The 26,562-nt window shown below is 33.4% G+C and overlaps 5 protein-coding genes and 1 non-coding gene across 6 annotated transcripts; 1 reads left to right on the plus strand and 5 right to left on the minus strand.

The window, feature by feature from the left end:
* Positions 1-7,314: 7,314 nt before the first annotated feature.
* LOC103852075 (notchless protein homolog) lies at positions 7,315-10,178 on the minus strand. Its single transcript, XM_009128966.2, has 12 exons — positions 9,919-10,178; positions 9,719-9,800; positions 9,568-9,657; positions 9,374-9,499; positions 9,174-9,301; positions 8,888-9,087; positions 8,606-8,669; positions 8,350-8,460; positions 8,124-8,258; positions 7,824-8,021; positions 7,669-7,725; positions 7,315-7,570 (listed from the first exon to the last, which is right to left on the minus strand). Exons 1-12 carry the CDS (start codon positions 10,072-10,074, stop codon positions 7,487-7,489), a joined length of 1,431 nt encoding a protein of 476 aa, XP_009127214.1. The 5' UTR covers positions 10,075-10,178; the 3' UTR covers positions 7,315-7,486.
* Positions 10,179-10,254: 76 nt separating this feature from the next.
* Positions 10,255-10,326, minus strand: TRNAK-UUU. Its single transcript has one exon. It is a non-coding gene; the product is annotated as a tRNA-Lys (tRNA).
* Positions 10,327-11,022: 696 nt separating this feature from the next.
* On the minus strand, positions 11,023-12,168 carry LOC103852077 (protein SAR DEFICIENT 4). Its single transcript, XM_009128968.3, has one exon. The coding sequence runs from the start codon at positions 12,112-12,114 to the stop codon at positions 11,137-11,139; it is 978 nt and encodes a 325-aa protein (XP_009127216.1). The 5' UTR covers positions 12,115-12,168; the 3' UTR covers positions 11,023-11,136.
* On the minus strand, positions 12,069-15,468 carry LOC103852076 (DNA-directed primase/polymerase protein). The gene is made up of 14 exons (XM_009128967.3): positions 15,238-15,468; positions 15,019-15,164; positions 14,778-14,938; positions 14,571-14,717; positions 14,439-14,490; positions 14,185-14,359; positions 13,946-14,028; positions 13,625-13,831; positions 13,391-13,507; positions 13,105-13,261; positions 12,914-13,021; positions 12,766-12,831; positions 12,438-12,670; positions 12,069-12,310 (listed from the first exon to the last, which is right to left on the minus strand). Exons 1-14 carry the CDS (start codon positions 15,320-15,322, stop codon positions 12,212-12,214), a joined length of 1,836 nt encoding a protein of 611 aa, XP_009127215.1. The 5' UTR covers positions 15,323-15,468; the 3' UTR covers positions 12,069-12,211.
* Positions 15,469-16,405: 937 nt separating this feature from the next.
* On the plus strand, positions 16,406-21,534 carry LOC103852078 (heavy metal-associated isoprenylated plant protein 13). The gene is made up of 3 exons (XM_009128969.3): positions 16,406-17,989; positions 18,121-18,196; positions 18,286-21,534. The coding sequence occupies exons 1-3, from the start codon at positions 17,978-17,980 to the stop codon at positions 18,549-18,551; spliced, it is 354 nt and encodes a 117-aa protein (XP_009127217.1). The 5' UTR covers positions 16,406-17,977; the 3' UTR covers positions 18,552-21,534.
* A 3,197-nt stretch (positions 21,535-24,731) lies between these two features.
* On the minus strand, positions 24,732-25,536 carry LOC103852079 (uncharacterized protein PAM68-like). The gene has a single exon (XM_009128970.3). It carries the CDS (start codon positions 25,440-25,442, stop codon positions 24,933-24,935), a length of 510 nt encoding a protein of 169 aa, XP_009127218.1. The 5' UTR covers positions 25,443-25,536; the 3' UTR covers positions 24,732-24,932.
* Between the last annotated feature and the right edge of the window lie 1,026 nt (positions 25,537-26,562).

The raw sequence follows: 26,562 nt of genomic DNA on the forward strand, positions 1-26,562 counted from the left end.
GATATTCAAATACCTACAATTATAAATTGGTTTTAAGCTAAAAAAATATTAATGCGTAGTATACTATTATAACCTGTTTTAAATCAGTCGTATAGATTAAGGACATGACTAGCTTCCCGGTACCACCCGAAAATATAGCTTTTGAGGTTGGTAGTAGTTGTTGACATTTTCTAACAATCACATAAAACATTCTAAATCGTTTTAAGTCACTCTAAACTTCTTAAATTCAAAAACTAGTTTCAGCTATCGTTTGCGGTTACTGGCAGTTGCGGGAAGGTAATTTTTTTTGAAAAAATATAAACATAAAAAAGTATTCAATAAAATTTTTAATTGATATAATAGAAAGACTATATATATATACTATTTTAATGAGAAATTCCTTAGGATAGCTCTTTTTAAGTTTTTATCACAAAAATAACCTTCAATGAAGAAAATGACCAAAATAAATTTTATTAAAGGGTAAAAATGAATTTTATCTTGGGGTTAACTAATCTAGACTTAGGGTTTAGAATTAAGGGGTGAGGTTTTGGGGATAGAGTTTCAAATTTTAAAAAATTAAAAATTAAAATTAAAATTTTCAAAATAAAAAGGGGCTATTTTGGTCATTTTCTTTCTTGAGAGCTATTTTGTGAGAAAAACTTAAAAACAGCTATTTGAGAAAATTGTCCTATTTAAATTTATATTATAATTTAAAAAAATCTATATTTTTTAAAAATTAATAATATTATTTATAAATTTAAAATTTAAATTAATTATAATAATAAGATTTTTAATATTTTTATATTAATATAAAATATAAATATTGTTAATTTTTTATTTAACTATTTAACCATTGATGCATTTGGTAGTTAACTAGTCATAAGTATCCGGTGCACCAAGTTCTAACCATAGTACCAGTGTACAAATCTCTTGATAACGCTTAAAACCGAAACCAACCGCATCCGAAAACGCCCACAACCGCACCCGCAACCGCTGCAGTTACACAAGTCAGTCCCTAAATTGAATATATTAACGAAAATGTGTTTTTTAGATGAACTAAAAACTAATTTTTTAAATGACGTGCTAGCGAAATATCTTACCTCAAATTGAATCCTAAATTGAATAAACCACACAAATAAATATATCATTGAGAAATTTCTTGAAACACTCTAAGTTAGATACTATTTTCAAAAATACTTTCAAAATACACTCAATCAAAAATACCATAACATTTAAGATTAGGGTTTAGTGATTATTGTTTAGAGTTAAACTCAATGTTGGCAGCCAAACATGAGGGTTGTGCTCGTTGTGGGACTTAACCCAACACTTTACGGCACGAGCTGACGACAGCCACACACCACCTGTGTCCACGTACCCCTCTCTTTTAAGAGGATTCAGGAGATGTCAATCCCTGGTAAGGTTCTTCGGGGGATGGGTTTAAGTTTATAAACTTCTTAAATATTTTTTAAAGAATTATAAATGACTGAGGAGGGTTAATTTTATTTTATTTCTTAATAAATTTAAGATTTTATGGAAATAGTTTTCATTTAAAGGTGTTTGAAAAGTGTGATCAAATTTGAAGTGAAGTTAGAATTCCTCACTCATTATTGATCAACTAATTCTTACTAGAAGACGATTTTTTGGCTAAACAGGAAGACATTTCATGTAGATATATTATTATTAGACATGACCATAATCTGTTGAATTGAAATGTAAATTGTATAAGGTATTCTTACAAAATTTTCAAATTTTAACGATTAGTATCATTTATTTTAATGAGCAAATTTAATTGACTGATCCAATCTAACTGATATTTTTTTGGCAAAATTGCGTTAATGGATCCAATTTGCTCTGATTCTAAATTGTTTAAAATATGAAAACCTACTTCCACATTAAGTAGGTGAACCAAATCACCCTAAATTTTTTGCTTTAACAAAAATTATAGCTTGAAATTTGGATAATATATTCGTTGAAGATATGATGTCTCTTGATTTTTCTTTGTTTTGTATTTTATTTTGACTCTCATTTTGATTATTTAGGTGCATTTAAAGTTCATTTAGGTTCATAAAATTTGTATTTGTCTTTACCAGGTGTTGGAGATACTTCTTGGTGAATATGAAGGTGATTTAGGCATTTTGGAACAAAAGAGTGAAGAATAAGGTGCAGAGGAATTTCCACACTAAGTATATAGCGGTTAGGGCGTAACGACTTCATAGGAAGTAGGAGCCACCCATAGCGTCTTTGTGTGGTCGCTACGAGCGAAAAACCGCACATTTTTCTAATTTATTTCAGGTTGGCCTAATTTTTTTTGGGTTGACCCAACTTGTTTTTAGTAGAGTTATATTTACTTTTAGAAGCCAAAAACCTAGTTTCTGTTTTTTTTTCTAAACACTTACATATTTGGTGAAAGACTCAATTTTATCGTCTTTAATCTATTTTGATCTTTGAAACTTGTGTTTATTGAGTTTATCTTACTATCTACTATGATTAATCTTAAATTTTACTTGTGTTTTGCGTTTCTCATAATGATTAGTGAGTAGATACATTTTGAGTCACTAGACTTGGTAGATTAGGATGATTGAGTGATTATCTAGAGTGTGTAGTACTGTTATATCCTTCTTATTCTATGCATATCTTGTGATCTTCATGCTAGATTAAGGTTGATCTCCCTAAATCTAAATCCAACGGAATTCATGTCTGAAATGTGTTTGATGAAATATTTGAACCATCTTAATATTCTGTTTGCTTGTTTGACCAATGGAGATTGATATTAGCAAAACTTAGGAAGCTAATAGATTCGTTAATCATGCATGCTTGCTTGTATTAAACCAATGAAACTTGATGTTCAATACTTTATTAGTATAGACATTATTGTCACGGAAATGGATTAATCTATCTGTTTGAGTCTAGACTTATTATACATGATTGATTGTATGAGCACTCTAGGTTGGATTTTGATCATCTTAACTCAATGCCCTTGCCCATTGGTTCGTATTAATTCCTTGATTTATAACTTGCTTAGATTCTTTGTTACTTGAAATTGAATCATTGAGTTTAAACTTGTTACTTGGTTACTTTATTGAATCACTTGATTGCACTTAAATTACGATTAATGCCTTGCATAATGATTAAAATCGTTTATGATTTAGATTGACACCTCTTGTACTACATTGACTTTGAGGAGTAAACTTTATCCATATCAAGATAGCATTTCATTTTACCTAAACTTTCACCGATTGAAGTATTATAATAAGAAACAAATTATATTTTCTAAATGGAAATAAAATAAATCATAGGTCAATAGTGTTTATGATTCAGGAGCACGTGCGCCTAACGTATATCATGTGATCAATTCTATAGGGTTAAAATATAGTCGCACATCAAAAGAGTGGAAGGTGGACAACAAATTGCAGAAAAGATATCCAATCCAACCCTCCTACATAAAACGTTGAAGCAAAAAGGCATCACTCTTATTACCAGACATGACTGCATTAGTTCCCACTACAATCATAACGTTCACTGATACACTAATAATAATTACTACTACTACTACAGAACATTACATATTCTGTTTACTACTAATTAATGACAACAATTTGCTACAATTTTTTTGCAACTAAAAAGATAAGTCAAAAATTCAAAAGTAAGTTTTCTTTTTTGCATATTCAAAATTTAAAAGAGCGAAATGGGTTTATATATCGTTCAAATTGAAAAGTTTAATGGGAATAAAGAAAAAAAATTAAGCTTACGAAGGAAAAAAAATCACAAAGAATTCACACACGCACAATAGGTCTTTTCCCATCAAGGGGTCCGAAGCAAAAAAAATTCTTTGGACAGTATTGAAGGATGCCACTTTATAAAATAAAAAGAAGGTATAGTACCAATAATATTCCATTTGTTATTCATTTTGCAACAAACTATCGAGAATATAACCCTTTACGAGCACAAAAGGGTTCTCATATATGATTACCACCAAAAAGAATATGGCTTCATTGCATGTATAAACCTTCCCTTTTCCAGGAAATAAGACGAGATAGAAAAAAGGAATACGTTGATAAAAAAAAAAGGAATATATGCTTCTAGAAAGAAAACAAGGAATCACACCCGAACATCACACTATATTTACTCGCAAAGTTACACATTTTTCACTCCTCTAATTCTTCTTTTCACAAAGTAAAAAAAAGAAGAACAGTGAAGTAAGTTTTGACTAATGAGTTTCCTTTTTCTTTTATTTAAGTGTTACGTCCCAAACAATTTGAATTGCGGAGTGACCAGTGAGGGGTTTGATTCTTGATGTTGTGTTTTACATGCTATGAAATAATCTAGAGATACCATGTCCACAAGTAACTATCTTTCTGAGCTGGAATTATTAGCAATATAATATACAGTAATTCTATTTCTAATAGCATTGTATCATCTAAAACAGTATCCACATATATATACTGTATAAAAAAATAACTTTTAAAGTTCAATATCTTCCAACAAAAATTTATTTTAATAAACTGTATTGTAAGACCATATGTGGAAAGACAAAGTGTTGGTTTGTTTCAGGAAAATGGCTAGAAGTTAGAACTTAGAAAGAAAGAAAAAAGAAACAGGACGTAACGTTGGAGACATGAAAAAATATGTGGCTTTAATTTTGCAATGAGGTTATACGATCATATGATAAGACGTAACTAAAGGATATATATAAAGATTAATCTTATGATTTCTGTACCACGCCCACTATAATGTTTTATTCATATTTGATGTTTCATCTTTCTTTTTTTTCTTGAAGAAAAGACATCTAAAGGGAATGAGATGAGAGAGATGTTAAGTTAATGGTTCTAGTGTCTTTCACTTATCTTTGAAAAAGAGGGTTTCGTTTTTAATAGTTTGGTCTACGTCTAAAAGGAAAAAAAAACAAGCCAAAGAAAGTGTTATGGTGATGATCCCATTCAAAACTCATTCTATGAATCAATTTGGTTGTCTCTATAAGAAGAATTTGTTGATATCTCTTTCTCCTTTCGGTAGAGGTGATGGATGATAGAAAGAATCGACCAAAGCTTTTGGTCCTTACAAAGAGGGGCCATTAGAGACAGAGAGAGAGATAAGAACAAAATGATGCGATTGTCATTATCACTTGGTGTTTGTGTAAAATATTTCGTGACCATGTTTTAGTTTTTGTGGGTTTGGTTGGTTTCAAAGGAGGATGAGCCAAAGATCGTTTCTTAAACCTTGGCCCCTCTACGCATTTTGTTTCTTATGGGTTTGGCAAGCGACAACTATGGTAGATCAGCCTCAAGTAACTTTTTCTTTTTGCGTGCTAAGATTATGTCATCTATATATTCAAAACCCTTTTTATTATTTACAACTGGTAAATTTGATTCGAACAAATATAATATCAGATTCTTTTTTGTTTATTCGTATCATCAACCTACTACAAATTATAAAATAACGATTTAGACAATTCGATAACGGATTATTTACATGTGCCTACACTAATCTCAGACGCTTCTATACCATATTTATAATCTGTACTATTAAAGCAGGATCCTATTGTCATAATTACCTTAGAGGCATGTTTCATTCACTAACATTGCATGTTTCATTAAGGGCAATTAAGTAATATTAATAACAAATCTATATTGGGTCATTATTTTTGGATCCAGCCCAAATCAAATCTCTCTTGGGCCATTTGGGCCTATTAAAAAATCAGATTCAATTCTCACTTTTTTTTTTCCTTTGGGCCATTGAGTCCAAGTTCAAATAATTTTTTTTCAACTATTCTTAATTATAATTTTTTTCTTTTCTTAATATAATTTAAGCATTCATAAAAATAATTGAATATTTTTATTGAAAAGTATAAATCTTTACTAAAAGTATATAATTTTTTAATTAAAATATTAACCCCATAATAAAATTAATTTATCAGAGTTATACCAACTTAATTCATTAAAAAATAAAGTTTAATTTTTTTAACATAAATAGTCATTTAAAATGAAATACGATAAATAAAGATAAAGTTTTTAAGTCTTTTATAAAATAAAACACAAATATATGAAAATGTGACATTTACTAAATATTTGTCAATTGAAAAAAAAAATAAAAATAAACCCGCGCTTTGAAAGCGCGGGTCAAAATCTAGTCTATACTATTAAGGAGGATCCTATTGTGCTTTTTACCTTAGCTTACCATTTTCTTTACTAACATTGCATGTTTCATTAAAGACAATCAAGTAATATTAATAACACATCTATATTGGGTTATTTTTTTTGGATCCAGCCCACATCAGATCTCTCTTGGGCCATTTGGGCCGATTAAAAAATCAGATCCAATTCTCACTTTTTTTCTTAGGGCAATTGAGTCCAAGTTCAAATAATGTTTTTCAACTATTCTTAATTATTGTTTTTTTCTTTTCTTAATATAATTTAAGCATTCATAAAAATATTAAATTTTTCATTGAAAAGTATAAATCTTTATTAAAAGTATATAATTTTTTTATTAAAATATTAACCACATAATAAAATTAATTTATGAGAGTTATACAAACTTAATTCATTAAAGAAATAAAGTTTAATTTTTTAAACATAAATAGTCATTTAAAATGAAATACGATAAATAAAGATAAAAAGTGTAAATCTTTTATAAAATAAAACACAAATATATGAAAATATTACATTTACTAAATATTTGTCAACTGAAAAAAAAAGAAAAAAACCCGCGCTTTGAAAACGCGGATCAAAATCTAGTAAATAACTTATAATTGACGTGTAGCAAATAGTTTTCTTTGCACCGTGTTAAATTTGTTTCCATTAGTTAGTAATACAGTTTTTCAGCACTACGCAACAATCTTTTAAAATATTAAATTTGATTATTCTTTTATTTTCAGGTGAACTCTTTTATCTATTTGTATTTATTTAATTTTCAGTTTGGAGGCTTCATTTTTTTGGCCGGTGCAAGAAGTTCAACGATGTTCAAAAAAAAAAGAAGTTCAACATTCATTTGAGCTTCTTAGTGAGGAGAGGCATATGTTCTTCAACATCAATCTTTCCTTTCACTGTCACCCTATTTTTGGGTGCATCAGAGAAGGAACATGAGCCGCCGCCTTCTCTACAACATCGGAATTTAAACTCTATAGCGGTTCATTTAAAACTATAACATCTCTCTCTTAGTCACTGATTTTCCCTGATTCAAGTGCACGTTTAAGATCAGGATGTTGAGATGGACCAACAAGGTGTCAAGGTCCAAACCTACATTATCGTGACTTTAACAAACCACCTCAATGTGCATAAACAATTTCATGTATTTACCTTAATGTAAAACATTTTCCATGCTTACTTTCACAGCAACAAGTGAGAAAAACTGCTTTTTTTATTAAACATTATATCAAAATAGCCAATAATAAGTATGGAGATGCAAAGCTGATCTTTCAGTACAGAAACCAAACAAGTTGAAGAACTTAAATATCTAGATAATAAATATATGATTAATTCAAATAACATAAGCTCCATAATGCACTTTCCTTTTAACCCTTCCATAGCTTCAAAACTTTATCTTTACCACCAGAGACTACTTTCTCACCATCTGGACTCCAATCCACAGCAAAAACCTATCCCCAATAATTAAACAAAAGGGTCGCAAAATTAAGAGAGGAAAGAGATTGAAACTGAGGCAACAAGTTAAGCTTTTGAAGGTGTTGGTTAGTACCTCATCTGCATGACCAGGAAGATCTTGTTTTAACGTTCTCGTCCTAATTTCCCAAATCTGTGTGGAAGTAACAAAAAAAATTAAATTAGAAACTGAATAACATCTCTGGTAATGAATATGAATGGATTTTTATCAATATAAAAGCAAGCTATTACCTTGAGAGTAGAGTCTTTACTGCCACTCAAGAGCAATCTACTGTCTGCAGACCAACTGACTTGATAAACAGGCCCAACATGGCCACGGAAAGCTGTAACGAATTGTCCTGTGACACCGTTCCATAACCTAACTGATCTATCGAATGAAGCACTTGCAATCCATTTCCCATCAGGTGAGAAATACACATGATTTACAAGCTGTTGATGATTTTTGATCAAATAATCAAAGGTACATAATTAGAACCAGAAGTAACTAAAAGGCTTAGGTGAAAAGAGTGAAACTGTAAAGTAATGTTTTACCTGTTGATGACCGGTCAAGCGCTTTTTAGGTTGTTTGCTAACAGATGGTTCCCAAAGGAACATAGTGAAATCATCAGAACCTGAGACTAATCTTTCTGGGGAATCCCCTTTTGCTTGGTTGTATCTTTCTAGCGCCTATATCAAATTATCCAAAGAGAGAGAGATCAGAGTCATGGTGAAAAGGGAGAAACTGGTCTCTAAGTGTGGAGTGGGGTGAGAAGTTTACCTTTTTCATTTCTTCATTTGGAGGATACTGTCTTCCAGTGTGGTCAAAAGCTCCTGTTCGAAGAACGTATTCTGTGCTCAATGCAAGGGAGTTAACCCAATGTCCATGACCCTAAAGTAATCAGAAGAAGCAGAGTAAAATTGAAGTGGTCAAAAAGTGAATCTGAACGAGCTACAAATCACAAAACATGTTTAGAGATAGTAGGCAGAAGAAGAACAATGATCATAAGAAAGTCCAAATGTAGCTAAAAGTTTACCTTCAACTCACGAATGAGCTTCCCCTGAGTAGTCTCCCACATCTTTATCGTACAATCTTGGGAACTGACAAGAAAAAAAAAACACAAAATCATGTAACAAAAGTGATCATGGGGGCAAGTACCAAGTCATTAACTAGATAAATACACTGCAAGTTAAGTTTCTTTCTCAATATATGATTATTAGACTAGAGATCCACCCAACATCAACACTTAAATCGACTAAGCTTTAAAATACATTGAAATATCTGACAACAGACCTATGAAAGTGGATAAGAAACATACCCTGTATAGATAATCCCGTCTCCGCCCCATTTGACACAAGTCACAGCAAGTGTGTGTCCACTGAGACAAATCAAAGTTTTCTTCAGTGTAACATCCCAAATCCTTGCATCCCCATCTTTGCTAGAAGTTACAAACCGACGGCATGGTGAACTAAGGTGGACTGGCTCCCACGAGATACCAGTAATCCATTTCTTGTGACCCTAAGGTAACAATGTAAACATCAAAGGTAATCAGTGATCATACATGTAAACATTCCACAAGTTAAAACAATATCAAGTAGACTTACTGTAAGTGGATTGCCGTCTAGCTCTCCCTTCTTTGGATTCCAACAGCAGATTTCACCTGATTTACTCCCACTCACAAGATGCTTGCCATCTGGAGACCAAGCAATTGAGAGTACCCAGTTCCTGTGTCCTGAAAAATGATTTTATGCTATATCATAAGGATGAACTATTATTACACATCTGGTGAGGGAAAATGTCGAACCTTTGCAAGTAAACAATGGAGTCTCAGTGTAGAGATCCCAAAGCCGGACAGTTGTATCACCTGAGCCACTTGCTAGCTGCTTACCGTCAGGACTAAACGAAACACAAAGAACAGCTTCCGCATGACCTAAGATTTAAAACAAAAACCACAAGTAAGCAACTGAAACATAGTACTAGAACAATGATATGACATACCAGCAATAGTTTGTGAGCAGCGGTTAACTGGACGAATTCGAAACACAGCTTGTTGTTGATAAACTATGGTCAACACCGTCTCCACAGACACTGTTAAAAAAACACAAGTTTGTAAGAACACATAAGAACCGAAGCTTAATTGAATGGTTACCGTTGTTATTCTCCAAGTAAGTTCCAACAGGAACAAGAAGCTCTTCGTCTGATACATAGAAACTGTAAGGCAACATCTCCTCCTGCAAACCAATACTCAAAAAGTTCAAAACTTTATACATAATTAATGTTGGGTAATTAACAAAGTTTCTGAAAAATCATTTCTTTAAACGAAATTAGGTGGGGGAAAGTGTTGGTTACGTTGTTGAGGAACCTGTTGACGAGCTGAGTAAGCTGCAAAGGACCAGCGGTCTGAGGAATATACATGGCGGAACCTAAGTTCGTTCCTTCTGGGTCTGTTAACAGACACATCACCGTGTTGTTCCCCATCCCTGCTTGGCTCGTCTCCATGTTCATCGCGACGAGGATGGAGTTTAGCTACAAAACTCCAACTTCGTGTTGGCCGTTTTGAGAGAAGAGGAACTGCAATTAGGTTTGTTTTAGCTTTAAATCGACCCGAGGCTTTTAGGGTTTTAGCCAAAAACCACAAAAAATAAAATAAAAGATAATAATATTTTGCGAAAGACAAAAACTTATCGCCGTCTGTGGTGATCGAACCCACGGCCACGGGATTAAAAGTCACGCGCTCTACCACTGAGCTAAGACGGCATCCTTGTTATTTGTTAATACTTAATATATTCGTTCGCATCCAAGTTTTTTGATCCCATTGCCACATTCATGTGTACACCAAAGGAAGATAGCTATTTAGTCAGTAATGCGATTATGTTGTAGTGCTGTCCAAGATTATGCCATGATGATATTACAATGTTGTAATTTGTAAAGAGGCATTAAGAATTAAAAGCCAGCACCAGCTTATGCATATGTACATGAGATCCATACTTACCTCATGCAAATGCAAGAGCCTTAAAACTAAACTTTGATGTGTCATAAGAGATAAATAACAATTCCCAACATATATTGTACCAACATACTCCATAACATAAGTTATATGTTATCTTCAGCTTACTTTGATTAAACTCTGGTTCAGCAGCTACTGTAATCTCATCACAATAAAAAAAACAATTTTTTTTATTGATCATTTTCAAGATCATGATTATTTATTTTAATAAGAATATATCGCATAACATTGTGCGATTAAGTGTCATATCTGTTCAGTTTTTGTTGTATATATATATATAACAAACACATTCTATCTCTTAGAATATCAACATTTCAAACCAAACCAACTCCTCTTAAACCGGCCTATAAATCTGTGTAATTGCAGTGGACAAGACTTGAGCTGAGCTCATTTAGCAGCAAGTCCTCTTCCTTCATCTACAGCAACCAGAATTCAACAGATCCAAAGTTCCACAACAAAACTGCATTTTTATTTAATAAATAAATGGCTAACACCAAATGCATTATTGACACGTCACACACCCCATCTCAATACCTTATTTCGTTTACAAGACATATTCCTTAAGAACTACTGAGATACGTCTCATAAACAAGTTGTGCAGCTAAGAGATCTACAGTTCCCGAACCAACAGACTTGAACACATTTATTTCACTTGCACTCTTTCTCCCTTCTTTCTCTCCCTTTATCAACTCAACCAAGTTCCCACAAATCTCTTCTCTCGTAATCACTCCTCTCTCAAACGCTCCCACCAGCTCTCCCGCCTCTACCAACGCAGTGTCGTTATCCACGAACACTCTCCCTCTCTTGATCGCGTCATCATCACATTCCTTCATCTCATGGCTAAAAGATCCAACAAGGTCAAGATGTGTTCCGGGTTTCAACAACTCACCTTTGACCAATGGAACTGTTGAGTTTGTTGCACAGCTTATGATATCTCCAAGAGGAATGAGCTCATCTAACGAATGGTGGCTCTCGAATGAGATCTCGCTGTGCTGAGAGTCCTTAGAGAGAGTTTCAGCTAAATCCTGAGCCTTTTGAGGGGTTCTGTTCCATATGATCACTCTTCTCAAACTTGGTTTCGCAGCAAGGTGAGATTTGATCAGATGTGGCGCCAGAGCACCGGAACCAACCATGATCAGCACCTGACTATCGTCTCTAGCTAGGATTTTGGAGCCTAGGCCTGAAACAGAGGAAGTGCGGTAAAGGGTTAAAACGGTACCGTCCATTGAAGCTAAGGTTTGTCCTGTGGTGGAGCTGAAGAGTGTGTAGGATCCATGGATGCCTGGTAAGTTCTGAGAGGAGTTATGAGGGAAATATGTGACGAGCTTGACGCCCATGTAAGGGAGAGAAGGAGAAGATGACCAAGAAGGCATGAGTAGGAGAGAAGAAGGTGGCGAAACGATGTGGTTTTGGCGGACAGGGCTTGTTATTGCTGAGGAATGTCTGGGAAGATTGGTCTGAAAGTGATTGATCAAGGTTTCATGTGAGAGGATCGAAGGAAACAACTTGGCCGGAATGAAAACTGGGAGTGAAGCCATTGGAGAGATCTGTTGAGGTTAGGTGTGGACGAAACGATGGTTGTTTTAAGGAGAGAAAAGAAAAGAAGACAGAACCCAGATTATTCTTGACTTTTGTCTAAATCAAAGGGCATTTTGGGGAATTACGTAGAGATGAGATTCCTTGTAGGGACTCTTCTACAGCTATCCACCAGTCATCATCTTCCTCGAAACTTTCCTGTGTGCCAACACAACACAAAAGCTTATTCTTTTATTAAACGCGAGAAACTAGACGGCATCTGGAGTCAAGTCAAGAACATGACACTTTGTTGTTCCTTGTAGTAAAAATGGTTTAGTAAACTAACCAAGGTGTGTGGTTCCAGTGTCTTGGGTTTGCTTTCAAGATCATCTGCAATTTTAGCTGCTTCAAGCCACCATGAGTCTCTGCTGGAAGCACTATCTGGTTCGCGTTCGTCATCAATGTAACTTTCTCCTTCTAGGTAAAGATTATTAGATACATTTTGTGCCTCCCCTTGGTCGTAAACTATATCTTCAGGTAAACAACTATCTGGAACTGGACGTATAGGAGATCTATAATCTGCAAGAGAAAAATACAAAAGGCAAGTGGTATTGGACAAGATTCTGCTTTCAGAATGTTTTTTTTGAAGAAAATCTTCTGAGAATAGTACACACCTCGACAATCTGGATCATAGCACTTCTGATAATAGATCCCCCTTCTGATGTCAACAATGTACATCACTACAATAACAACGTTTGTTAGCTGAGAATAGCAGAAAACGAATGAAACCCAGAGCAGAAATGGATGAAATGCAGATGGTACCATGATTGCTTTTATGTTCCCTGCCAATGCGTTCGCAGTATCTATTTCTCAACATGCTGTACACAATCAGGCTATCTTCTGAAAACCAGTACCAGCACCTTATCTTACCTAAATATCACAGAATAACTCTTTAGAATATAAGCATTACAATCTCTCCAGAACAAAGACGTTGCACAAAGATAAATTGAAACCTGAGACATCCCCGGTGGAAGCAGTGGATTCTACGAATTGGTCTACGAGCGGGAACGGGGACTTGCCCCCGAAGTACGATGTTGACATGTCACTTGTGCAAGCATCCACTTGGAATTTATGAGCTCTCTGGTCTCTTACAATACTGTTATTGTTCACCTGCCATCTCCAAAGAGTTCAGGTCAAAGGCACATTTGTGGAATCCTCCCTCAAGTTAGAAGGAAGATTCAACAGGAAGCCAAAAGGCACACGTCTGTGATTGTACGAAGCAAAATTGATGGAAATTACCTCAGTGTCAAAGCAAAGTGTCTTCATACAGTCTGACTCCATTTTGCAAACCAGAAGCTTCTCACAATCTGATGTCACGTTGCAGATTAAGGATGACATGAATACATCTTGTTCGGTCTGTTTGTTTACCAATGGTTTTGTTAGATATTGTAATTATTATGAACTGTTCTTAAGTAATACAACAAGTCAGAGCTGAAACATCAACATGGAAAATGAGAGGGAAGGTGGACTTACCATATCCTTACATTTGAAGCGTCCTGTAGGTAAAAGTACCGACGTCTTTCCAGCTTTGGATGATAATGCAAGACGGAAGCAACGGTTTCTCGAGTAAACAGCAGTATCCACAAAAAGTAGGGATGCCGAATCATTAGCCTCTTTGTGAACAAACAACTTGCGTAACCTCTCATCTTTTTCCTTTGTGCTTACTATCCGTGAGCATAGCTGAAGAAGAAACATCAAGATGAAAATGAGCCATGCCCAACATAACCTCCAAACTTGCAACTTAGGAAACCATCGTTTCAGGCAATAAAAATGAAACTAATGTTTGAAGCATACCTCTCCTACAAAAGCACCAACGTGTAAGTTGTCCTTGAAAGCAACCTTTGGAATGATGACAATTAAATGCCGAGAGAACTTATCTGCAATGAGAACCAACCAATCAACCTTCTAATAGTGAAATATCTAATGAAGGACAGTTGACAATAACTAGCATTTTTTTTTTCAGAGAATAAAACTGAAGCAAACAGAACACAACTCAACTCATAATCAACTAGCAGTAGGGACAGCAACTATACCTTTAGTAGAGGAATCAAGCTCTACTATCCACTCCTCTTGTCCTTCAATAGCATATTTCTCATGCAATGCTTCTAGAATGACTGATATCAATATATCTACCATTTCATCCACATCTTTTCCTTCGTTTTCTTTCTGACTGAACTCCAAATCAAAGTACATATGGCATGGCAGTCCCTAGTAAGGTAACCAATCAAATGCAGTGAACCAAAGCCAGACATACATGCATAATAGTACTAGAATGAGTTATAGACACCTCTTGAATCACTTCATAATGGTGCCGACGCCTTGGATCCATAGATTTGTATCTAAGGTAGCAGAAGAACAAAAACAAGTTAGGCACTACAACACTATACGAATGTTAAAAGAGGTAAGCAAAAAAGGGAACCTGTTCCAGAATTCTTCATAAGTTGAAACAAGAAACCTTCTCTGGCCACTGAAATGATCTTGATAACTAAAAACCCGCGCGCTCTCATGCCTCTTTACAAACTTAACCGCTTCATCTTGCCGAGGGAACGTAGCCCAAACTTGTTTCCTAAAACAAATCAAATGATACACCTCACCTTCTAGAGATAAATATAAAGAGCTTATTCACCTGGAGATTGCTTTCCTTTCTTCAGTGAGATCAATACGTATCTCGCGCAACAGCCTTAACAAACTCAAGGGCCTTTTGGGAGGAACGCCATTGGGAGAGCCGTAGAATACAACTGGTGAGAACTGTCTCCCAATAGTCTTCTGTACATTACTGGAACCAGACTGGGGATATGATATAAAAAGACAATCATAATAATAACCCAATGAAATAAAGACAACAAGTTGGGTTGATGATAACATACAAGGGAGTCAAGACTGGGACTTGCATCAATCTGGTTTCTTTTTCCAGACAAAGAAGTTGTCTGCAAGCTCTTGCGGGTCCCAGGAGGAGTGTTGTTATCGGGATTCGACATCTTTTTGCTCCGTTTCTTTTCTCTCATAGCAGAGGCTGAAAGTGAAGACAGGAGATGAGATTGGTAACAGAGTGAGAGAGAGAGAGAGGGAAAGAAGGAAAGGCTGACCAGGAGGAGAGATTCCACACTTGAAACACTGAAACAATCGATCTACGTCATCCATGGTCGTCTTCCCGCTTAGTTTCTTCGCCATTCCTCTACCCTTTTCGTCTCTTCTCTCACAAATTCACAAGAGCAAAAAAGAGAGAGCCGCTTTAAGCGTAAATTTTCGAATCGAACGGCGGGGTGAAACGTAAGCGGAAGTCGTCGTCGTCATATCCAAATATCAGTTAAAATGTTTCATTGGAAGAAACACTACCTGCCGTTTGAAGGTTATAAGTAAACACACTGTGTCGTCTTAGCCTTTGATTAGTATTTATAACGCTCTTTGCTCTTTACTTTGAGTTGATTACATCAAAAGACACTTTTTGTCTTTCTTTTACACCTAGATACACTTTCCACATTTGACACACTTTTTGGTGGGACCTATGCATTTTTTTGACAAATCTACCCTTAATGAGAAGGAAAAAAATGTTTGTGGACATGGATACATGAAAATTTGTGGACATAGGTACATTAAAGTTTGTGGACAAAACAAATTGTGAACGAATAATTTTAACGTACATATCTCTTATACACATCAATATCTTGTATAAATGATATTAATTATATAGAACGATGATATCGTTTGAACCAATAAATTGTGGATATACAAATTGTGGATGGGTTGATATTAATTATGTTGAATGAATGATATGGTTTGAACCAATGAATTGTGGATATACAGATTGTGGACGGGTTGATATTGATTATATAGAATGAATAATATCGTTTGAACCAATGAATTGTGGATATACAAATTGTGGACGGGTTTCTGACCTTAATCTTGCTGATAAAAAAGTTCAATTTAATAGATCAGCGTAGGATTACATCAACAACAAGAAAAAAAAACACTAATTAGCAATTCAGCATCAATAGTCTTCGTATTTGAGGATTTATGTGGATTTAATTCAATCAATCCAAAAACTTTACAATTCAGATAAAGCTATCTCGTTAAAACCAAGAACTTTATCTTTCATTAGTGACAATTGATTTCGGACAGTGAAGTTTGTGACTTTGTAATGGGCACAATTGATTTTAAACGGAGAACGACGACATTGATGTGAGATTTCAGGGTGGAGACAAACGGCGGAGGAGAGATGTTACCAAGGGAAGAAGCTCGTGATAGATTGAATTAGAGAGACAACGGCTCCAGATCTTGTCAATAAGAACCGATGCGAGTTTGTGTTGTAGAAGAGGAAGATCGCAGCAGTGAAGAGGATCCGGCGGTTCTAGTCGGAGAAGAAGGGTTGGCTACAGCTGCGTCGATGTGAGATTCCATAATTGATTTTTTCTCTTTACTTGGAATAAAAGTTAAACTTATTGTTTGGTTAAACAAAGGGTAGAAGAGACAAATCACATGAAGAAAGTGTGTCAAAAGCAAGATGTGTCTCTAGATATAATTGTAAAGTGATAATGTGTCTCTAGATGTAAATTTCTCATAAATCAAATAATAGATGAATAGGCTAACATATTATTAAACGAAAATAAATCCTATCTATGATTATACCCAATATATTCCAATTTGGGGTCCTTACATAGGGTCTCCAACAAACATTTTATTCACCAAAGAAAAGAGAAATTTCCTAAAATATTACTAAAATAATTTTTATCATAAATATAACACACATGTCAAAATAAATTTCATTAAAAAGGTAAATATATTTATATCCATAAGTTTAACTAATCTAGACTTAGAATTTAAATTTGAGAGATGGGTGGAATTTATAGTTTTAAAAGAAAATTAATATTTTAAATTTAAAAGTATAAAAAAATTGGATTTCAGAATAAAATTTCAAGTTGAAAAAAAATCAGAAACTTCGGTTTGAAAATGTTTTTTTTCAAAAAATAATATTTTCAAATTATTTATTATTTATTTATATTTATAAATCTAAAGTTAGAGTAGAAGGATCTTTTACCTTTTTTAATGAAACTTCTTTTTGTCATTTTCTATGTGTTTTCTTATTAAACAAAATATTTTAGGATCTTTTGAAAAAAATTCCCAAAAGGGAATTCATAAATTATTACGCTTTAAAAAAAATTAGTTTTTTAATCACTTGAAAAATAACAGACTGTTCTAGTAACACAAAACAGAAATTGAATTGGTTGAGTTTTTTTTTAACAGAATTAGTTGAGTTGTATTTTCTTATGATTAAAAAGCGAACTAAGGACAAACATGCATCCAACAGCAGTAAAACTTATTATAAATTGTAAATTATAAGAGAGAACCGTTGTGAATTTAATTTCAGTTTTGGTTTTGAAGTGATATCTATACAACATTTCCAAGAAGAGAATCTAGAGAACTTGCTTGAGAAGTTCTTACCGTGACCGAAGTGTCAAGAAGGTCAGAAACTAACGTTTTACCGGTCGTACACGCTACGTTATGAGTAGTGACACTTCGTCGCTTATTTCCTTTGATTTCGTCGTTATCTTGAATCATTGATTTTAATTTTCAAACAGTTCCTGAAATTTTAATAGATATTGACTCATTTTCTCTTTTTGGGGCCGTTCGCTATGGTTTTGCTATTTAAAACTAGATAAAATTTTCGGGGGACACATATATTAAGTTCCTCGTAAATTCCTATGAAATTTTTGTATATATATGTATCTTGTAGGACTTACAATAGTCAGATATCATCTCTTCTCATTTATTCTCTCTTCAAAAGTTATATCAGAAATTTCTAAAGCTTCTCTATATTTTTCTTGAGCCATGACCGCGCAGGTACACCCCTTCTTTCATATATTTATATATACACAATCGCTCTTGAAATGATTATATATAATAAACAGATGGTTCATTAAACGTTATATATATAGAAACTAATCAGTCATATTTATGTTTTTAAATGACAGAAATCTGTGTTACAATTGAGTGTTCATGAAGAAAGAATTAGGAAGAAAGCGTGGGTGGCCGTTTCTAGGTTTTCAGGTATTTTATAGATTTCAAAATATACAATATGATCACGAATTTTAATAAGGTGGAAAAATTAACATTTTCATAATTTGTTACATTTTTAGGGGTTACTTCGATAGAAATGGATGACAAAACCGGGAGAATGACGGTAGTTGGTGAAGTTGATGTACCGAGAATCGTGAAGAAGCTAAGGAAGATATGTACTGCAGAGCTTGTTACAGTTGAAGTTGTTAAACCGCCTGAGAAAAAGCCTGAACCGAAGAAATCGGAAGATTTTGTTGCCTATCCATTTTCGATTAACTACCCGTACCCATACCATTCGTACCATCAACCATACTGTTATTGTAATTGTGGTGGAGGAACCAAATAATACGTGCAGTTATGTAATTTTCCTAGATTTCTTTCAGATAACATCATATATATTAGCAATGTAACAACTTTTTGATGAAATCATATTTTTTGAGTTAATGTAATATACATTTCTCGTATCAGTTTATTTTGAAGAGAAAAACACAATTTTGTATGGTAATTTTTTGGAGTTAATGTAATATACATTTCTCGTATGAGTTTATTTTGAAGAGAAAAACACAATTGGTGGATGGTAAGATTTATGCTGTATATGCTTTGTTAACTTTATACTTTTAATCATCTACAATTTCTGAGTTTCTAACTAGAGCTACCTTTTTGATCGTTCTATAAAAATTATGTTGGTTGTTCTATTTTGGTTAATTTTCCAAACTATCTCAAGTACGAATAATAGAATATCCGAAAAAAAAATCAAGTGATCATGTTTCGCGAAGTTTCATTCACGTAGACTTTTCTCTAATGCTAAATAATCTTTACTTTTAATCTTCTTCATCACAAAAGTACTATATATTACTAAATCAATATGTTGCGAGAATTTGGTTGAATCCGTTCATATTTGGATTATGCAAATTCCATGTAATGTATATATATATATATATATATATATACATTTGACCCCAAAAAATACATTATGTTGGTTTTCAAATTGTTTTTTATAATAACCAAATTGTAGGTCTTAAGCCAATAATATTTAATCTTCAAAAAAGTATGATTTAGAAATGCATTATGTATCAAAAGCTAGAGGTTCTTCTCAACAAAAAAATGTATCAAAAGAGGTTTGAGTTTGGGATACAAAAGAATCAAACATTTTACATTATCATTAGGCCATGTTGGGTTTTACGTAGTCTATTCGATTGTAGAGGAAACGTAAACATGTGTGAACTATGCGAATGAGATAATTTAGCAATGAAGAAATCGAGAAAGAGTCAAGGTCGAAAGTCTTCTTTCACAACTAAAAAAAAATTACTAAAAGAAAATGCAAAAGTCTACATTGACTGGGGGCTCCCACATGTCGAGTAAGGCTTACGATGATATTTCGTATCTTGACTCAGAGATGATGAATATTAGTCTTAAGAAAATTTGTAAAATTACCCTAAAAAACAATTTCCCCTTTTCTGAAAATTACACCATTTAAACTTGTTAAAAAAGCTCTCATGACCGGCTATCTTTATTAATGATTAATAATAACTTTAAACACACGTATATTAACTTTTCAGAAAAAAAAACTTTTCAACGTATAAAACTATATGAAATTCCTTTTCATAACTATTTGTATAACACATTAAAATATATGAATGCACTTGATCTGTAGCAGCTCAGGCACCTATTGATTTTGCACCTTCTAACATCTCGGGCTGATAATTCTCCTCACGCTTTGTCATTCAATTTGTGCTCTCTATAAATCTCAAACTAAGCACAACTTTGTGATAAAGATCAACTCTTGAAATGATGAGTCCTGCGTAACTTGTGGTGTAAACTCTTGGAGAAACATGTTACCATCTTATAATTTCGGTGGCATTTTTATTAATAACCACGACACTCTCAACTTGAACTACTCATGTTTGTCTTACCTTGCAAGTAGTGGAGAGTGAATGTTTAACTCTTTTTTTTTTATCCATTAGAATTTATTTACCAACAAGGGAGGATACAAAGTGAGATGCTTCTGATTGCTTCTGAAGAATACATAACCAGCAAGAAGCAAGTGAGATGCTTCTGATTGCTTCTGATTGCCGCTAAGTTTTTTTTCAAAAAACCAAGAGAGAGAGAGAAAATATTCTCTCTAGAGTCTCTCCCTTCCCAAATCGTTTTAACCTAGCGCCGCCAACATCACAATCCTGTTATAGTGCAGAAGATCGACGGCAAGTTTGCTGTTCCGTTCTTCTTCGCCACCCCTCCTTCTTTTTCTTTCTTCCTTTTGCCTCTGTCCTCCATCCTTCTCCTCTCCATCTATACCGACATGCTTTTCTCCTCTGGTTTCTCTGGTTCACCGGTGATTTGCGACGGCAATGACGGGCGTCCGTCAAGCCGCTGGAGGAGAAGCGAGGTGTAGCAAGCTGAAGCGATTGGTGGTGCCAGTCGGAGATCTCTCGCAACAAAGTGTCCTTTCTTAGATCTGGGTCAGATCTAGGGGCGTACGGTTCGTCTGGAATGGAGAGCGTCGCTGCCTCGCCTGGAGCCTTCCTTACCGTTCTCCAGACCCTTTGTCGTTGGTTTGCTATCCACTGGTTTGTGTGGGTTCCTCTTTTCTGTCTCCTGCAGGTACACGATGTAGAGGCCATCGTGGAGGTTTACTCTGTTGCTAGATTTGTCTCTTTGCACAGCAGTGCATTTAGTGCTTTTGGTTCCGGTGAGCTCCTCCTCTTCGCAGATCGGCAAGGGATCTTGGGCTGTCTGGAGTCTCTCACCTTCGTCGTAGCTCTCGCCTGTTTTGAGAGCTCTGCCTCTCCTTGTCCTCAAATCATTTGATTGTTTATGGCTGCCCAAAGATGTTAGCTGGCTTTCTTTGAGTCTCGTCGAGCCTTCCGACTTGGTATGTGGCCGGTTTCTGTCCCTACCGCCTGCTTCCACACCGTGAAGGTCATGAGTCTTGTAAGGCTTGCTGTTGTTGATAGTCCTGGAGTTGGTAGCGTTGTATGTGCTGATGCAGAGCTTGGTCACCTCTTCCGGCTAATGCGATTGCAGCCTCCCTGCCCAAGGGGAACTCTGATTATCAGACTTCTTTGATGCCTATTGATTCCTTTTGCAGGTTCCAGCTTAAGGTGGGCTCAGTCATTTTCTCTTCAAGTGTCTAGTGCAAAGTAACACATCTTTAATTTTAGCATTAATCTAGTTCACTAGATTAATCCTATTAAGTTCTACAAGCTTTTTTAACTTTTTTTGCAGCTTGTACAACCAAATTAGCTTCTTGAAGCTCTTTGTATTGCAAGTCTCACCACTTGTAATCACTTTCATTACTAGTTAATGATATTAACATTCTTAGCAAAAAAGAAATCCAGTTCTTCTAAAGAAGGGAGACAAAACATTCACAATACCAAAGAACATTTGAAACAAAAGCTTAAGATTACACACACAAAAAAAAAAAAAATTGATTTAACAAACTAAGACCTTGGACAAACGATGAAAAACAAGCGGAAGGGCATGATTTGATTGAGCTTAAAGTCGAAACTATTGAGGAAGTCCAACACAACTCATTATGTTGCTCCAAAACTTCAAAGGAGCCACGAGATTTCCCCGCTTGGAACTATTCGTGGAAGACGAGGTGAGACCAGTTTGTCTTTAGGAAAACAGAGCTTGCCTTTAGGAGATTTAGAGAGAAGAGAGAGCAAGTTTAGAGAGAGGTTAAAGTAGCTAATATATATATGAATGTTTGTCTCGTTAGAAATCATACTTTTCTAAAATAGAGAATCAATCAAGCAAATCAGCTGCATGGATTTGATTCATACTTTTGTCATCAAATTTACCGTTGTACTTCTTTATAATAGAAAACTAGATTTTGATCCGCGCTTAGAAAGCGCGGATTTATTTTTTGAATTTAATAATTTTTAATATAAATTTTTATATAAGATAGTTTATAAGTTTGGCCATATTATTCAGAACCGAATAATCAACCCATACCAAATTAAAAAAATGAAACCAAACTTGAACAAAAATTTATAAATAACCGAACATATTATATATATCTAGAACCAAGATAAATAGATAAATAGATACCTGAATTTTTAAAACATAAATTATATACCTACAAATATTAATTATATGTAATTTCTAAATAACCAAATATCTTAAATATACTATTTATAAGCTGAATTACTTAATAAAAACAAATTACTCAAACATGTTTTTCAAATATTAAAAAAATATCTTAATAAGTCTTCAACATTCAGTCTAATTTTTCACTAAAAGGAACCAAAACACCAATAAGTGGTATCCACAGTCAAACCAGTAAACGCAGTCACCATATATAATCTAGTTTCAATTTAATAAAAATATATTATTTAAAATCATTTTAAATCTAAAACCCATATTAACTCGTGAATCTATAGCAGATGACATGGTAAAAATCTAAAATAACATGATAATATTTTTCAAAATTTGATTAAATTTTTCATATAAATTTTACTAAGATATAAAATTGAATAAACTACATTTTTTATGTTATACATTCTAGTTTATAGGTTTTATAATGACTATATTAAGATTAAATTTTTGAGTTTTAGAAATAAAATTATTATTAAGTTGAGTATAGTTGAGTTACCTATAAATGTTAAAAATAAATAATATATTTTATTTAAACATAAAAAACATTCTAAAATGCTATAATTTCCTGAGAAAATATTTATACAAAACCCTTTCTCCTAATAAACCCAGTTGTAAACGATTTTCATCACAAAAATAACCTAGGAAGATTTTCAAAAAAAAAGCTATAATTTTGAAATATAATTAAGCTTGTTGTTGTACTGTGAAGTATTTCTCCAATCGTAATTGGAAGTTAATATGTTTTGACTGTCGAATGGTATCATGTTTTTAACTTTTTGTTAACCGTACTTGCATCATGTTTTTATGTTAGTTTGGGTCATAAAACATTTAATATGAATTGAAAGTATGGTATTGTTCAGACTTTAATTACCAATAAATCCAAATGTTTTTATAGTAACTGCTTTTGTTAAAGAAAAATGAGCATGGGTTGTATGATTATTAAATCAGTTATAAAATAATCTGTTTTTTTTAATAGGTTTAGTGGCACAAAAGTATTATTCCAAGAAAAAAAAGGAGTGAAATATACCAATGATTCTGAATTAATAATATTGATGTATAAATCTTTGGTGTATTATAGTAAGTTGAGTATTAAATAAGAGCATTGGTTATTTTATAGTTAGAGAAATATAAGATAATTGATTAGTGTATAGTTAGAGAAATATAAGGTGATGCCAAAAAAATAGCTAAGTTTAATGAATAGGTCCAACAACCTTTCATAAGTAGATTTTTTGGGACTCCTTCCCTTTTAATAGTATAGATATTAATTCTTCTATAACTGGAAATCGAAGAAAAATTAGTTTACCTCCATTCCAAAATATCGTTTAAATGAGATTATAAAGAATATAATATATAATTAAATTATAATATCTAAAAATTTAAACCAATTAAAAAGACAAATGTGACAACAACTTTTCAGGAACTTTTCATAAATTCTCATTTGAAAAACTTTTCTTCTTTCTCTTTTATTTTTTACTTTTCTTTTTACTATATCTTGGTGAGATATGTTAAGTTAGATGAACTTTCAACCTAAAACTAATTGGTGATAAGTAGAGTGGTATATCTATCTTATATATTACTAAAGATCTCTTCCAACATCCGATGTGTGACACTTCCCCTTGAGATGATGGCTCTTTGAGCGTCATTCTCGAAATTCTCGGGCAAGGATCGATGGGCCAACTTTGAACCAGATCGATGTGCATCGGGTTGGACTACGTGGATCCGGCTCTGATATCATGTTAAGCTAGATGAATTTCCAACATAAAACCAATTGGTGATAAGTGGAATGGTCCATCTATCTTATATATTACTAAAGATCACTTCCAACATTCGATGCGGAACACTTTGTATCTAATAAGATCTTCCCAATGAATATATCTTTAGATAAAAAAAAAAATTGGTGAAATTTGCTGTTCTCTATCTTTGTTTGAACCCACAAGACTATAACTTTTGGTACACGGTGACTTCATCAATGGAATATCCATATATACAGATATATTTAAATTCTTTTGGGATAACAATGTTTTTAATATCAGAAATATATGTCTAAAACTTAAAAAAACGTTAGATGGCATCTTTTTACTGATTTTATATTTTAATAATAAGGTTATAAATGATTTAATTATATGAGAATAAGTTTAGTTTCAAGAAAGAAAAAAAGCAAGAGTAGTTTCCAAATTTGAACAACCAAACCAAACCGGTATGAACCAAATCAACCTGAATTATTTGATATACCCAAAAAACAACTAAAATCATATTCAAACAGTCTGAAAACTAACCTAAACTTACTACTAAGAATATGTATATTATTATTAAAATCGATCCAAACTGATTTACATCATACCATAACCGATTCATATTACCTGTAACCAAAATTCTTGAAAACTGAATAACCCCAATCAAAATTGAAATCCGGATTCAAATGTTCCTACTTTGGAGTTTGGACCATTATGATTATCAATATCATTTGCCATCCTCCTAAATCACAATCGTTTTGGATAAGACATCCAGAATCGAGGATGACTCTAAGAATCTAGATGTGATTATAATCTGAACAAAAATATCAAACAAAAACTGACGGATACAGATTAATTTATGTACTCACAAGTGCCAAGAGGCAAAAACATCAACATTACTGATCTTCTTTCCACATCTCTACCCAGTTCTCCTTTGCCTCTTCGAGTCCGAAAAGAGAGTTAGTCTTGGTGGGATCTAGGTTTGTGGACAAGCTCCCATATGCGATCCCAAGCGCAGACGCACCAAAGGTCACGAGCGTGGTAAAAAATGGAACCCACAAAGGCACGTCCCAGACGTTTTTATCCTTCAAAATATCAAGTAGTTTCAATACTGCCACTCCCAATCCCAGTGGTGTCCCCACAGACACCACGATCCTCCCCATCATCCTCTCGAACACTTCTTGAGGTATCGGCGGGTCGTCTTCCGGGTCGGGCTTTGACTTACCAGGCTTTTCAGAGTTTTTAGAAGGCTGAAACCCCTTAGGGCTAGCGTGGAGCTTAGATTCATATCTGATCCTGTTGTTGCTAGAGATTAGGGTTTTTGGATCTTGAGGTTTGCTTTTGAGAATTGTTCTTGGGAGAAATGATAATGGTGGTGAGTGGTGTGAGCACAAGAGAGCTCTCATCTTCTTGCTTCTTTCTTCTTCTTCTACTTCTAATGTTTTATTTCTTTTTAGTATTCATTTGTGCATTTTATTATTCGCCTTGTAATACATGTAGATAAGGTGGCAAGTTTTGTTTGTATCTTTAAGATATTATTTTCTTAGCCACACCACAGACACACATTTCCTACTGTTTAATTATCCTTCTTACCAAGAAAATAATTCCCAGAAAACAAAAAAGAGAATTCGTTGGAATATTTTTTCGAATTATGAAGTTCAAAAATATGAAACTGAATGTTCTGAAGTTTTTAAAATTCATCTTTCTACACTTCATTAGCAATCCATAGCAGATCTTCATTAGCAATCCATAGTAGAATCACAAAAACCATAAGAAAAAACAATTAGAAAACAATTGCCTACCTTAGAGATCTTTTGGAGGGGAGCTGTTGAGCAACTTAGAACATAAGTTCTTCATTTAAGTCTTGGAAACTAAGGTTTCTTTTCAAAATTTCCTTCATGAGTCCAAATCAAAGATTAATTTTCAATAATTATGGGCGGACCTTTAACCTTTTTAATGGTTTGATTAAATTTTAAAAGTAATAAGTAGTTATATATAATTCATTCATTTTATAATATCAGATATTTTTGATATTAGAAATAATAAAATTATTATTAAAACTAAGGTATATAATTAGTTAAAAATTATATCAAAAATAATAATGTAAGATATAATTTAATAAACATAACTAAATATGATATGTTTTTAGTAAAAGTTGTTAAAAATATAAATATATAATGCATAAATACATATACCATATATTATATAATAATTGTATTTTCTACCAATCAATTAAAATAAGTAGATTAATGAAAGTATATCACTTTTGTAGCATATTGTTGTTATAGCTACTGTTTTATTATTAATTAGCAGGTTTTGATCCGTGCTTAGAAATCACATAATTATTTTTCACTTATTGATTCAAATTTTATTTAAAGATTACCATTATTTTTTGTTTTGGATCTTAGAAATTGAGTTTTAATGTTTTATCAATTTCATTAGCAATCCATAGCAGATCTTCATTAGCAATCCATAGTAGAATCACAAAAACCATAAGAAAAAACAATTAGAAAACAATTGTCTACC

This window comes from Brassica rapa, chromosome A02 (genome assembly GCF_000309985.2).
Source record: "Brassica rapa cultivar Chiifu-401-42 chromosome A02, CAAS_Brap_v3.01, whole genome shotgun sequence".
Classification (NCBI taxonomy): Eukaryota; Viridiplantae; Streptophyta; class Magnoliopsida; order Brassicales; family Brassicaceae; genus Brassica; species Brassica rapa.

What these genes read in the sequence shown, in the direction of transcription:
- LOC103852075 (XM_009128966.2), bottom strand. Translation starts at nt 10,074, where the DNA reads ATGAACATGGAGACGAGCCAAGCAGGGATGGGGAACAACACGGTGATG. An exon ending in TTACTTGGAGAATAACAACG is followed by an intron (nt 9,658 to 9,718) that starts GTAACCATTCAA and finishes TTTTTTTAACAG; the next exon opens with TGTCTGTGGAGACGGTGTTG. An exon ending in TAGACGGCAATCCACTTACA is followed by an intron (nt 9,088 to 9,173) that starts GTAAGTCTACTT and finishes TTGTTACCTTAG; the next exon opens with GGTCACAAGAAATGGATTAC.
- LOC103852077 (XM_009128968.3), bottom strand. Translation starts at nt 12,114, where the DNA reads ATGGCTTCACTCCCAGTTTTCATTCCGGCCAAGTTGTTTCCTTCGATC.
- LOC103852076 (XM_009128967.3), bottom strand. Translation starts at nt 15,322, where the DNA reads ATGGCGAAGAAACTAAGCGGGAAGACGACCATGGATGACGTAGATCGA. An exon ending in TATGAAGAATTCTGGAACAG is followed by an intron (nt 14,491 to 14,570) that starts GTTCCCTTTTTT and finishes CTGCTACCTTAG; the next exon opens with ATACAAATCTATGGATCCAA. An exon ending in TTCCACCGGGGATGTCTCAG is followed by an intron (nt 13,022 to 13,104) that starts GTTTCAATTTAT and finishes TGTGATATTTAG; the next exon opens with GTAAGATAAGGTGCTGGTAC.
- LOC103852078 (XM_009128969.3), top strand. An exon ending in GGCCGTTTCTAGGTTTTCAG is followed by an intron (nt 18,197 to 18,285) that starts GTATTTTATAGA and finishes TTACATTTTTAG; the next exon opens with GGGTTACTTCGATAGAAATG.
- LOC103852079 (XM_009128970.3), bottom strand. Translation starts at nt 25,442, where the DNA reads ATGAGAGCTCTCTTGTGCTCACACCACTCACCACCATTATCATTTCTC.